Below are 13,260 nucleotides of genomic sequence, written 5' to 3'. Positions count from 1 at the left end.
GACTAAAGAAGGGTGGCAGGGTGAAGCATGCTTGGGAGTTCCTCTTGTTGTTTTGTGTTGGGAAATCTTCGACTTGACTTTGTGTAAAGGTCTTATCAGTGTCTGCCATCAACATGCGCTCGTTTTTACTTGCAACCAGATGCAGTTCGCACGCAGTTCAGGCTGCCGTCGCTCGCGCGAAAAGAGGTTCTTTGTCACTCCTTATGCGCTTGTACAGCGTTCAGTCCTCCTTAGAGGAATTGGTGGTCTTGCGGTTGACCTCGCGCCGCCATCCTTTCTGTTACGTTGTCATCATAATCATAATAGCAGTGCAGATATCGATTGCTGCACGTACGTCTCTCGTTACTTCAAAGTTGACGCCGTTCTACTCATTATGAGCGCGGTCGGTACATAGTGGCTTCAAATACTCGGTCGTTGAGTCTCCTAGTGTCACGTATATTATTATTCATTCACGTACAGTTGTTACCTTCAGTCTCATGACATATTGGCGCGTCATTCTGTCATTTCACGCAAGGGGCTGTACGTACCCCTCCGGTCCTCCGGATATTATTGTATCTGTACGTCATACCAGATCGTACATTGTATCTTCTCGGTAGCAGGTCGTTGTGCTGAGTTGTTTCTAGATCGCATTCTGTCGTTATGACATCTGAATTGCGGCGCACGTGATACCAGCAGATACACCGATCCCGTTAAGACGTATCATGAGTTCCAGTCTATAGTAACTGTAGTTTCAAGGTGCAGTCATGGTCACAAGAGAATGCGGTGTCCTGCACCAGTACATCAGTGCGGAGATGCAGTTCACTGCCTGATACGTTTACGCTCGTATTCATTTCTAGTATCAACAGGTGTAACGAGCGCGCCTTTTGCGCATCTCTTCTCGGTTGTGACAGTACATGACGTCGTCACACAGAGGCCACTGTCTCGTTTGTTGGAGGATAGCGCGAAAAGAACACTCTCCAGTGCATGCAGCGGACAGCAGCTCCTCAATGACCGATTCTGCCCTTCGCATTTATCCGTTTACGTATCTTATGTCCGTATATTTCAGTCAAAGATTTTGGTTATTGTCTCTTGTCAAGAGTGTGGAAATGGAAGCAGAATGCTTCCATTAGCTGCAGAGACGTAGCTGTTTGCACAGGCAATCCTTACAGAGTTAGCCTAGTAAGTAAAATCGAGTCTCGGTGTTGGTACGTCAGTGCTCACACTGTTCGTCCGTACATACGGCATTTGGGACTCTACGTTGATTACATGTGCCCTCCTGGCGACAGTAGTGTAGTAGGACGGCTCAGTAGGTTTTATTTTGTCCAAGCTGCTTTTACGTCGAGCCAAAATGGCTTGATAGATTTGTTGACGTCTCCTGTCAGCGTTTCTGACACATGAGTTGTATATCGAGCGCGATACAATGGTAGATCACCTCTTGTTGATACATCGGGAGAACTGCTGCACATTTGAGGGCGGGCGTCGTTCAATTCTTCCGTCCCCGTCTTCGCGACGCTCCTAGTGGTGAAACGCATCCTTTGTTTCAAAAGCGGAGAAAAGCGACAACTGCTGCAGCCGTGAGCGGTAACAGTGACGCTCCCATCCCTCTTGTACATACCTGCCTCGTACACAAATGAGATGAGACGTTATGGAATTGCAGCTGGTTGCGGAAGTTCTTTGATCCGCACACCTGCGAGACCAGGGGGTTGTTTCGGTCTCGGTTTTCAAGGAGCCAGTTGAAAGCCACACACGTTTTAAAAGCAGGCAAGCCGCAGCCTTACCGTCATGTAGAGAGTACTTACTTGGTCAAGCCGTCTGCTTAGGCAAGGAAGAAGCCGAGAATTTGGCGGGGCCAGCGGCATTCCAACGCAGCCTTGCGGCCGGGTGATAGGGAACGGTGAGTGGGGCACCGCGACCGGGTGCGAACTGAAAGTTAGTTGCTCTCCGACGGCAAACGCTTACCGGGGGACGGGGCAAGAGTTCATCTTTCACCTAGTGGTGCGGATTCCCGAGTATGCGAAAGAGAACGCGAGGTAATCACAGGAACGGTGGGGCAGCACTATCATGACAGGTCGGTCACGGCGTCTCTAGTACAGAATGTATGCAGGGGATGCACTTAGTCGCGGTGGTAGCGGCTTCCGGCACTGTGGGGGCACGAGCAGGTGAGCCAGAAACGCTTAGAAGACATTTGAGAGATTCACAGCTGCACACAGTAGATTTCCTTTGAAGCCGCAGTCGACAGGGTTGCAGCGGCAGAATCGTAGAGTACAGGGTCTATATTGGGTGCGGGAGGCCGGGAAACGCGGAGGGGGCAGGAAGCTAAATACATCGGACGCGCACGAACCGTCGTCTGTGTGACTTCGAATTTCTCCAATTCGGGCAGGAGAGGACCCCCGGATCGTGTCCTTTCTGCTCCATTTCCGGAGCGACACGGCCGACTCCGATAGGCGCTTGGGGTGCACCTGGGCAGGCGGCTCGCGATGCTTCAGCTTGCCGACATGCTATCTCATGGGCGTCGCAGTAAGAACCCACACAGGCCAGATTTCGGATCTCTCCTAAGCCTGAACCTGGGTCGCGAAGGTACAAAGCCGATCGACCGCGCGGGCATCTGAACTGAACCATCTGCGCAAGCCTCACGCCAGTCGAAGCACTCTGAGGATGCCATACCGTGGAGCGCGACTCCACACTGCCAGAGAAAAGTAATCGCCAAGGCACGTTCCTCTATCTGGACAGAATCTCTAAGCTGCGGGACGAGACTGCGGAGCTGGTATGGCTTCCTCTGCCTTACCCTGCTACATGCGATCCCGACCCCCGGTGCCTCACCGTTGCTCTCCCAGCTCCAACTTACACCATGGACTCAGGTCTAAACTTGTCTCTCACGGTCCGTTTTCCGGCGGGAGGGGCGTACATCGATAACGCAGACGTCTCATAGTTATTCATTGCAGGTATGGCGCACTCCGATCCGTCACACGAAAGTTCTCGCCTATGAGAGTTTCGCTTCTCGTTGGTTCTGTGCCTGCGATGCTTCTGGTCGCTCAACCGACCACCACCCAACAGAAGCTGAGACCCCCCCCCCCTGTAACCACCCACGACGCGTGCGAGCCGCATCGAACTCTGGCCCGTCCTGAATTCCTAGCATGTTGGGCTGATTGCTATTTCTGGTCAGGCTCGTCTTTCTTGGGAGAATTCCCTTTTTCCGATTTTTTAGCCATGAAGAGCTACTAGTTTTTTGCACCTCCACCCGCCAAAGGGATAAGTAGGTGGCTTGCGGTCTAGTTCTTTGTTTCTTCAGCGCCGAGGCCCCGGCTTCTTTGCTTTGTTCTCCCGCATGCATGGGTCCGTTCCGCAACGATAACCCTACCGAGTTCGGGAGAATCAGGACGCTGTCCACTTTTGCGTATCGTCCATTGTGAAAGAATTCTAGTCCGGAGTCACCCTCATCCACTTCGTCTCCCCCTGTTAGCGGGGATGACGAGGAGGTTCCAGCGTGTCGTTCTTCCCGCAGTCTCGCACTCGCGCTTCCTTCAGCCGTGATGGCTTCTTCGTCTGTCTCAGGTAACTCCGCTCCCCCACAAGATGGGGAGCTCCCCTCGTCTTTACTTCCTCAGTCTGCGGCTTCACACGACCCACCGAAATGCATTACCAGTCTACCTCCGGAGCGTGTAGAGCTGGACTCTCACGCGGCGGGGCCCGCTCTCGACTCCCCGCCCCCCATCCGTAGCCTTTCGTCTGTCTCATTGGACCCGGTTGGTTCTAATCAAGATTTTTTCTCAACGTTGCAGAATTCTCCTTTTCTCGAGGAAGATGATGATGACCTTCTTCGGAAAATGCACTCGGCGCTTCAGGACGATGACGAAGACGACACAGCTGCGGTGGTGGCGGGGAGTACAGACCTTGTGTCTAGCTACTCAGGCTCCGCGTCTTCTATTGCGTCGTCCAGCTCGCTCGGACTGTTTGTTTCTTCCCTGTCATCATCGGTCAGGAACTCGGGGGGCCTCAGTGCCGCGCTGGATCCTTTTCCCAGCATTCTTACTCGGAGAGAGGGAGCCTTACACATCTTGAACACTAACGACTCTGTAGCGGAGCCCCCCTCTCAGAGGGACGGTGTAAGTGGTCGAGGAACTTCGGCAGCAAGGAATGCCACTGACAAATCTGTTTTTGACTCCGGACCTATCAGTCGGGAACTCAGTAGCAATGAGAACACGGGCTCGTTTTCTTCTATTCAATCGGAGTCTGCTTTCCTCAAATTGACAGGAACTCAGGAGAACCCGACAGCAAGCTCTCTTTTTCCCTCTTCTAATTCATTGGCCTTCACTCCCAGTGGACTCCCTTCCACTTGTCCTCCGCTTACAGATGGCCGAGGCCAGACGGGGGAGTTGTCTTCGTCGACATGGAATGCGCCTCCTTTAGAGGAGAGAGCGCAGAATATAGGGATGGGCCTAGCCGCTTTGCTGAAGGCGAGAGAGGCAGCAGAGGCAAAGCAGAAATCGGCAGAACAGGCGACAAGGAAGAGCGGAGAAGGGGAACAACGGACAGAAAGCCGGGACAAAGAAATCCCCTCAAATGTCGCTAGTGCCACTCCAGCGGGGGAGGGGGAGTCCGGACACCAATCTGGAGACCAGACTGCTGATGCCAATGAACTGAATGAGGGGGACATATCTGAGCAACGAAAAGGAGAGAAAGATGGCGAGGAAGCAATAGGGGTAGACATCATTGTATCAAGAAATGAGCCGGAGAAATCCGGAGACACTGTTTGTAAAACGGAAGATATTCCGGTGGATTCTTCGTCCCGACCCCTTTCCACTCCATCGACCGTACCGATGAAACGTGAGGAAACTTTGAGTCACCAGGAGCAAGCAAAGGAAGGAGAGGCTTCAGCACCCCTACAGGCGTCTGGAGAAGGACAGGAATCTTCTTCTTCGGAGTTCTTGAACCTTGCATCGTCCATATCCGATGTTACATGCAAGGAGGAGATCTCCACGGATCCGATGATACCCAATACTCCTGTGGTTGGCAACAAAGACAAGACAACCCCGTCAGGTTTGTTTGAGGAAGCTGATGACTTCATTACTAGGAGGTGTTTAGCAGGGGCAAGTCGTGATCCTGTTTTAGTACACCTTCTGCATGCACTGCATGAAACAGGGTCCCAGGTGGAAGGAGAGTTTGAGGCAGAACACAGGCATTTTGCTGAAGCAGCCTCGGTTCTTCTCCAGGAGCTCGGAAGTGAAGTCAAAGCTTTGGGTTCTTCGGGAATAAGGAGTCGAGGAGGAGGGGTCGGCCGTCGGAAGCTGTGGAAGAAGGTCCTAGAGGTAAGGGACAGGGGAAGAACCTTAGGGAATAGACAGGTTGAGACTTCAAGTCCTGATCAGCTTTGCTCGTCGTTTTCTCCTTCAATTTCAGCGGATGAAGTAGACAGACAATCTGGAAATGAGGGTGAATCGAGTGGTGATGAGTCTCCAGATGAAACTTCCCTTTCAAGCCAAGCCCGTCCTGCCCTCTCCCCTATTTCCTTCTATTCTACCTCCCCGGCATTTTCATCATGCCGTCGAGCTGCCCCTCGTCGACGTATGATCAGTAGGCCGAAAGGGAGTAGAAATACTCCGAGGTGGAGACTTGAAGCGAAATTCAAGGCTGCTAGAGAGAAGCTTTTAGCAGCCGTTGATGCTGTTGAGGAGGACATTTCTGTATTAGAGAGAGAGTTTCATAACGTCGCAGAATCTGATCTTCTTTCTCAATCTCTTTCATCGTCTCTCCCACTAAGCATACGTCGTCACATATCCCTGCCATTTCCGTCATCTGCAGGGAATGATAGTTCTCTCGTTCGGAACGGTCAAGTCACAGGTTATTCGAAAACGGTCGTTGTCCCTTCTCATGACAGTAACAGTGCCAGACATATGTCTTCAGCAGGAGATCCCGCATGGCTGCCGCTTTCGGCATCTTCTACGTCTGCGGGAATCTCAGCGAATCTGTTGGCCTGTCCTCCCACTGTCTCGACACCCTCATCAGTCTCTGGAATAGGAGGGCAAGAACAGGGAGGAACAGGTCGTGTTTCATCTCTCTCTGCGCTTCTTCTACCTACCCTGACTTCGGATTCCGCGGGAGTCGATTGCTGTGGGACATCGGTTGCCGGTACCACTAGTCCCCGATTTTCTGTTGGGGTTGGAGGAGGGGGAGGTCAGCCGGTTAACCGATCGGTTAGTCGTCCAACTCATACAGGTGAAGATCAACTCTCTGGCGAATCAGGGAGCGGAGACGTGAATGGTACTTTAGCAGCCTCGGGTTTTCAAGATCCTCTTCTTGAGGAAGAACAGTCAGGGACAGGAAGAGAAGAAGACACTGTCCTCTCCTCATGTCCAGAGGATGAGCAAGCTTCTGTGGCATCTTTCTCGTCGTTTTCTTCGTTTTACCCATTCCCTACTAGGCGTAGAACTCGCCGCAACAACAACAAAGTCTCTGTATCTTCATCACCTCCTCCTGTCGCAGACTCGGAGCATCCACAGCCTGCTGTCGATTCCTCACCATCTCTAGCTCCCAACGAATCAGAAAATGAATCTGTCGCTTACAATTATGAAAGTTGCAATGGAGAAGTAGCGACGAGTCAGCAGTTACAGCGGTCTCCGAGTTGGGCCAGTCGATCCGAGGATGCTTCTTCGTTATTGGCATCCAGAGTGAACCCTTCTGTTGGAAGACATAGCGGTAGTGCTTCTACAACCACTACGGGACGAGGAGATACACCGGTCGACGAGGGAGCTGGAGGGGGACACACTACGGCGCAGTCGCATGCTGTAGATGAGCTTGAGACGCCGTCTGGCTGTCAGTCAGGGGCTATGCGAGCGTCCTCACTAGTTAAGGGTTCCTCACATCGCGGAGTCTCATCGAGTTGTAGAACAGGAGGAAAGAAACGTGGAAGTCGAGCGTATAATGCTACTAGGGGAGGTGGAGGAGATGTTGGAGAAGCTGAGAGGGTCGCACGCCAGCAAAGATTTCCTCTTGAACTTTTCTGGTTAGCCACAAAGCATGTACATGACGAAGCAGTTCTCAAAGCGTCAATGACCGTTTGCGGCAGACCGAGAAGAGAGAGAGGTGAAGTTCTCCCGCTGACCACTAGCGTCCATTCTGAAGCCAAGCCATTAGTTGGTGGATTACCTTTGTCGAAAGGAAAGTCGTCTCGTCTCCAAGAACCAACTGCTTCTCCCCCTCTCCAACCTACGTCGCCTTCTGCGTCAGAGAGAGGTACTCAGTGTATTACGAGCCTCTCGTCGTCGGGAGGCTCACCTCACCAACCCCAGCCGGCCATAGGACCTGATGGTCTCCGTCGAGGACCATGGCTCACTCATAGTGAAGATATCTCTGCGGAAATTCGTGCTGCCAACAGGCGATTAGCGATGGCGTCATTGTTGAAATTTCTGAAGGATGTAGCAAAGGTCGCGGTCGTACAGATACGAGAACCGATGCAGAGTACAAATGCAGCTGGGGCTGCAGCGTGTGCGGCTGTCGATGCTGCTGTCGCTGTGGCTCTATCTTCCTGTGGTTCTCCTCGAGTCCAACCCTCGGCCGAAGCAAACGCTTGCTCCGCTCTAACTGCGGGCTATGGTGCTGAGCTGAGTGGCACTTCCGACGGACGAAGTGAGGAGGATCGTCGCGGTTCTTTCATCCAGACAGTGGAGTCGAACAAGAGGTACCGTGATGAGACTGGGGTAGGTGATTGGGGGACCCGATCATCCACGGTATTGTCTACTAGTCTCGGAGGGGGGCCGAACAGTACGGGGATTTTTTCGTGTCCTAACTCATCTCCTCCTTGCTCTTCTCCCTTTGAAAATCTCCCTCAGAGCGGAGCGATCTGGTTCGATCCCCCCGCAGTTTCTGCTGCGGTCGGGGGACTCCTCGGGTCCGCGGCAGGATGGCTAGGGTCTAGTACCAGTAGTGCGTCTGCGGCGGCGATGTTGTCCCCTGTTGGAGATGGAGATGAAGATGAGGGAAAGAGTGAAGAAGAGAAACGATGGGCCTCTGTCCCGGGATTCGGAGGAGGGAGTGCGGAACGCATAGTCGTCTGTATAAGGAAGGAAAGACTACCAGAAGCTTGGCTTGCAGAGATGCCTTTCGAGTGTCGACTAGATTTGAAACTTGAGGAGGATGAAGGGAGTGTCCGGTCAATGGAGGAAAAGCGCATCCATGATCTACCTACAAAAGATAGAGAGGCAGAAGGAAAGGGGCAAGGATCTCATGGGACAAGGAAAAGGAGGAAGGAAGATGCGGAATGCGGTCAAGGGAAGAGGAGAAGAGATGAGGCACAGTCCATGCAAGAGAATGGAAAGCAGGAAGGAGGTGTTGTGGACGAGGGGAAGGGGATCGACAGAGGAAAGGAGAACACCGTGGACAAGGGAGTAGAGAAAGAAGTACCTTCCGACGATGTGAAGAACGACAACCAAGGAAAGGATGTGGCGGCTGCCAGGTTGACAAAGAAGGATGCGTGTCCTGCTGGTGCCAGCAAAGAAGCTTGCAGCAGGAGAGGCAGTAGTGGAGAGAACAGGGGTGAAGTCTCACCTATCCGTGTGGCGTTGTCTATTGCTGACCGGGGAACTAGAGCAGATGTTTCCGATGGCTCTGGAAGCCAGCATGGGCCACATGCCCGCACGGTTGAAGTTCTCGATTCTTCGTCTACTGACTCGACCTCTCTTTCTTCAGGAATTACGTCACAGTTGCCTTTGTCGGTTTCTTTAACTTGCAACAAGCCGCCCTTTTTACCCCCTCTTTCTTTCTCCTCTCAAACGGTACGGCCTTCATCTCGCCCTTCTCCTCCGCGGTGTTGTATTCCTCGATGTACGTGTTGCGTAGATGTTGCAGAGACAGAAGAGAAATCTCATCTGTGGACCAGTTTGGACGAAGTACAGGAAAAGCCGTCAAGGGAAGGACGTCCTTTCAAAAAGAAAGTGAGGAAGCGTCCATTGGTGGAGAATGATCACACCAATGAGGTAGGAGGTCTCCCTCCTCTAAACAACATGCCTCGTGACTGTGGTGTATCTGAACCATCGGATATTAAGGACGATAATGATGGTGAAGCTGATACCTCAGGACACACAGAGAGCACGAGTGAAGAAGAAGAAGAGACGGAGAAGTATTTCGTTATGGCCGATGCTCTAAATCTGTTAAATAAGTCTCGCAAACAGCAGCATGATACTCTCTTTCACCTACAGAAGGAGGCTGAGAATCTCTGTCGTAACTTCTCCCGGCATGCAGCGCGGGAAGCGGTCGTCTGCTGTGCTTCACAAGAGCACCATTTGAGTTCATCCCGTCTTAGCCAAACTTCGAGACATGAAGATGACGAGGAGGTGAAAACAGGAAGAGAAAATCGTTTTGAGGATGGTAGAGAGTCACAAAGAGCACTCGAATTGTCTTTCCCAGCTGCAGGAGACCATCGAGATGACAAACCGACTGGGATGCATCAAAGTAGTCGTCATGATGTTTCTCTCTGTCGTAGTTCTTCGTCATGTCAGGAAGCTACCACTGCAGCTGTAGAGGCGTACATGTCTTCGTTAGCGGCCTTACGGCTTTCTCCGGAAGAGACAGCGGCGGCCATTGCAGCAGCTGAGCGGGAGAGACGATGGGAGGAGACAGAGAGGCGATCTTTATGTCTAAGTGCGGATAGCCTAGTACGAGATAGGACTAAGGAAGAGTATGTGGAACTTGCCTTCTTCCTTCCACATAAGCCTAGCACAGTGGAATGCTGGCAGGTAGAGCTCGACATTCCTGATGAAGCAGCGCGAGTTGCGCCGGCGCCGCCGTCGCCGAAGATCACACCCTCTCCCGGTACTTCTGCTTTACCTGATAAGTGTTCGAGTAATTCTCCTTCGAGCTCGAGTACTTCAGAGAAAATGCATGCCCTCATCGTTCCAACAGAAGAAGGATTGAGAGATGGAGACGGAGAAACCTCTCCTTCTGCTGTTCGTCGCTCGCGCTCTGACGGCAGCCCGGGAAACGAATGCAGAGGAAGAGGTTCAAAGAGCAGTCGCAAAGATGGAGAAGGCGTTCAAGGATCGTCCTCGGTTTCATCTTTCCTTACGGACACTGAGCCTCTTTCGGCGTCAGGAAAACCGTCGACGTCTAAGGGTGATCTGGAGAACCAGAGAGGAGAGAGAGATCGGGATAGCCGAAGCGTATCTCCATCGGCAGACGGATCTGAGGTATCCGGATTACGTAAACTCAATGAGAAGGACTGGGAGGATAGGGGTACTGGAGAAGGTAACTTGAGCGTGCGACCCTCGGTAGCAGATGGTCTTCGCAAGGTTTGGCGTGTGCTCTCTAGACGCAAGGCCACGATTCATGCCCTACTTCGCCGCTATAGAAGAGTTAGTAAGGGGCTTTATAAGGCTTGGCGGAGGTAGGTGGCGAGACCCTTTCTTTTTATCTGGCTCTGATAGGGCAACATCCGTTCGTCACAGACGGATATCGCCCTGAGTATACAAGTGCTCAGCGAATATATATACATAGATGGACAATCCTGTGTCTCTCTATGGGTGCCGGAGCGAACGTGTAGGCGCGGCTCGTGTATACGCCTAGGAGCAGTAGGGGTTCGCGGATCTTCATGTAGCCTCCCGTCGTCTTGCAGTCATGGATACGGAATCGCTAATGTTCGCCCGCATGTCTAAATGTGTGTGTTACATGTATATATATTCTCTGTATATAAATCTCTATATATATCGACGTACTGGCGCACGCGTGCCTGGAGTTGTACAGATGGAGTATACACTTGAACCGCCCCCCTCTACCGCCTGTCCCGAGATACATACATAGATATATGTATATGTATTATATGCATATACACATGCACTGGGCATATACCTGTGGTTCTCACTATTGACCACATGTAAGTGCTCACATCCAAGCCGCGTGACTGTTGCACTACCCATTATTTGTCCCTTCACACATCCATATACCAGATCTCGATCTCCACCTGGGCATCTGTCCCTTTCTCGCGTCATGCCGTAGATGAAGTTACCTTGAGTGTCTCCTCGGGTGAGCTAAGCTTCTACCTTTTCTTTCCTCTTTCCTCTCGCCCGAATGTCCTTTACGGACTTTCCATTTGCCCTCCTCAAGATGCGAGTACCCTCTGCCTGCGGCTCTGTTCTTATCTCCCTCTCCATCTTCTTTCTTCAGACAGCGACGGATGAAAGAGCGAGCTCGAATACGAGACGGGGATGTGTTTAGCTGGGGTATATTGCCTGTACGTGCTGTAGATCATCCGGACCAACTTGTATCTCTTCCCGCTGGATTTCGCACTGGAAATCGCGCAGAGCCATATCAAAGGAGTTGTGGAGGTGGTGCAGGTCAAGCTCTTGATGGAACAGGAGGGGGAGGTGAAGGGGGTGGCGATCAAGATACAAAGCGAGGCTCGGAGGCCGGAAGCATGCCGGGCACCACAACAAGTCAGTCGTTTTCTACACGTGTCCGTCTATCAAGAAAATGTTGTCTTTCGTCCAGAGCATAAGACGGATCTTCTTTCTCTTTTCCGTTCGTTTGCGACGATCCCCTATGTCTATCTATCTATCTATCCGCGCCGGATGCCCGTGATGTAGCTACTATGCTGCTTGAAGGTGGCCGGTGTATTTGTTTCTATTCCACTCCGGAGTAAAGGGGAATGAAGGTTGAGTGTCTTCCTGACTGCGTCATATGGCTGTTGAAAGGGGTTTTAGAATACGTCTCTCTCTAAGCGAGCATCGATTACATTCTAGAGACGGAATACAGCTCATTGTATAGCTATTTATATAGGTTTTGTGGATAGGAGGGGACCTTCAGTGCCCGCTGTGAAGAGTGACGAAGCCTTCTTGAAGGGGAGGGAGGACTCGGGGAAGGGAGATTGTTGGACGCCTTTCTGTCTTTGTGTATATCTTTGCCTCTAGATCCATTCATTCTTCCATCCCTCATGCTGTTTCTTCTATTTCTTTTCCTTTTTCCTTCTTCCCTTTCTCTATTCAGATAGACGGAGTACCCGGATTCTTGATTCGACTGGCGGTAGTTCCGCGAGTTCGTCATTATCATCATCCGGCTCCTCATCTTTCTTTTCATCGTCAGGAGGAGGATCCGTGTCCTCTTCCTCTTCCTCTTCTTCTTCCCTATCCTCATCTCTAGGTGGTGGGCTTGCCCAGTTACCTGGGGGAGGTTCAGACCGTCAGAGAGCTAAAGAAGAGGCGGCGTCGAGAGAATCCAAGAGAGAATGGATGCAAGCCAACTGTGCCAATCTGACAGGCCCAGGTGTCTTCTGGAAAGATTCTTGTTTGTTTTCCTTAGGACAAGGATGGCGTCAAAGACTTGAACGTCGTAGGGGGACCGATGGGCAGCAAGGGATGACAATGCTGATGACGACCCCTGGTGTCTTTCCTATTGATCTTCTTGAAAGAGATCTTGACTATGCTATCTTTGATATAGATCGCAATGTGTCTTATCATGATAGATGTCATAAGGTAAGATTTTGCATCTTCTTCTATCATGAGATCTCTCTTGTGATGGATGTTCATCCTCTTGGAAAGAAGACACTCTCGATTTGTGGTGCTATCTTTGATGGAGATAGACATCTCTATGACTTCCTGCATGTAACAAGTGTGGCCGAGGGTGTTTTTTCTTTTGTATAGCCAAATGTATTTACCTACATTCCTTACAGGAGGAGAAGTGAGATAAGAGATGAACTTGATTGACAGGAATGATACATCTTCAACAAGAACATGCATCAGTATTCCTAGACTATTCGTCAGTCACATACACTGCATGCCCCCCTAGTGAAAGACACCCAGGGATGAAGATCAATCACATCGTTAATCTGAGAGAAAGGAAGGAAGGTCCCCAGCCATACAGAAAAGAAAGGAAAGAAAATTCCTGGTCACGTGTTTTCTTAGGAAGCAGAAGAATGTCTGTCTCATCACATACTTGATATCAGTAGAGGTGGAATGAGTGTTTGTGTGTGTATCCGGTTGTAGACACTTAACTACTATACTTAACGCCCTCCTACGGCTGTCTTTCTACATGAGCTGAAAGTGACCTTCACCTAGAGACGAGGGTTGACGGGTGCTGTAGAAACCCATTCGTGTGTGCGATTCCTTCTATCAGGTTACCTCTTACTGNNTCGTGTGTGCGATTCCTTCTATCCTGACTTGGTCTATCTCCCTACCTCGGGTGTATGTACAGGCATGAGTAAGAGATTATGTACGTATGTTGTGGTCGATGTGAGAATGTAGGAGGAAGGAAGTCTAAGCCAGCCAGCACGGGGGGGGATGGATTGCTGACATGACACTG

At 51.2% G+C, this 13,260-nt stretch overlaps 2 protein-coding genes across 2 annotated transcripts in view; one reads left to right on the top strand and one right to left on the bottom strand.

Annotated features, from left to right (window-relative positions):
* Positions 1-1,559: 1,559 nt before the first annotated feature.
* CSUI_001329 (uncharacterized protein) lies at positions 1,560-2,788 on the bottom strand. Its single transcript, XM_068061535.1, has 2 exons — positions 1,779-2,788; positions 1,560-1,594 (listed from the first exon to the last, which is right to left on the bottom strand). Exon 1 carries the CDS (start codon positions 2,639-2,641, stop codon positions 2,483-2,485), a length of 159 nt encoding a protein of 52 aa, XP_067926492.1. The 5' UTR covers positions 2,642-2,788; the 3' UTR covers positions 1,560-1,594; positions 1,779-2,482.
* Positions 2,789-3,061: 273 nt separating this feature from the next.
* The window catches only part of CSUI_001328 (myb family dna-binding domain-containing protein), a 23,139-nt gene continuing 12,940 nt past the window's right edge, over positions 3,062-13,260 (top strand). The window contains exons 1-3 of the mRNA XM_068061534.1: positions 3,062-10,354; positions 11,131-11,399; positions 11,950-12,434. Coding sequence (XP_067926491.1) covers positions 3,510-10,354; positions 11,131-11,399; positions 11,950-12,434 — 7,599 coding nt within the window. The 5' untranslated portion in view covers positions 3,062-3,509. The remainder of the gene's footprint in view (positions 10,355-11,130; positions 11,400-11,949; positions 12,435-13,260) is intronic.

This window comes from Cystoisospora suis, assembly GCF_002600585.1.
Source record: "Cystoisospora suis strain Wien I chromosome Unknown contig_522, whole genome shotgun sequence".
In the NCBI taxonomy this organism is placed as follows: Eukaryota; Apicomplexa; class Conoidasida; order Eucoccidiorida; family Sarcocystidae; genus Cystoisospora; species Cystoisospora suis.
The sequence above is the reverse complement of the archived record's forward strand: the minus strand, read 5'-3'. Positions and strand labels throughout refer to the sequence as shown.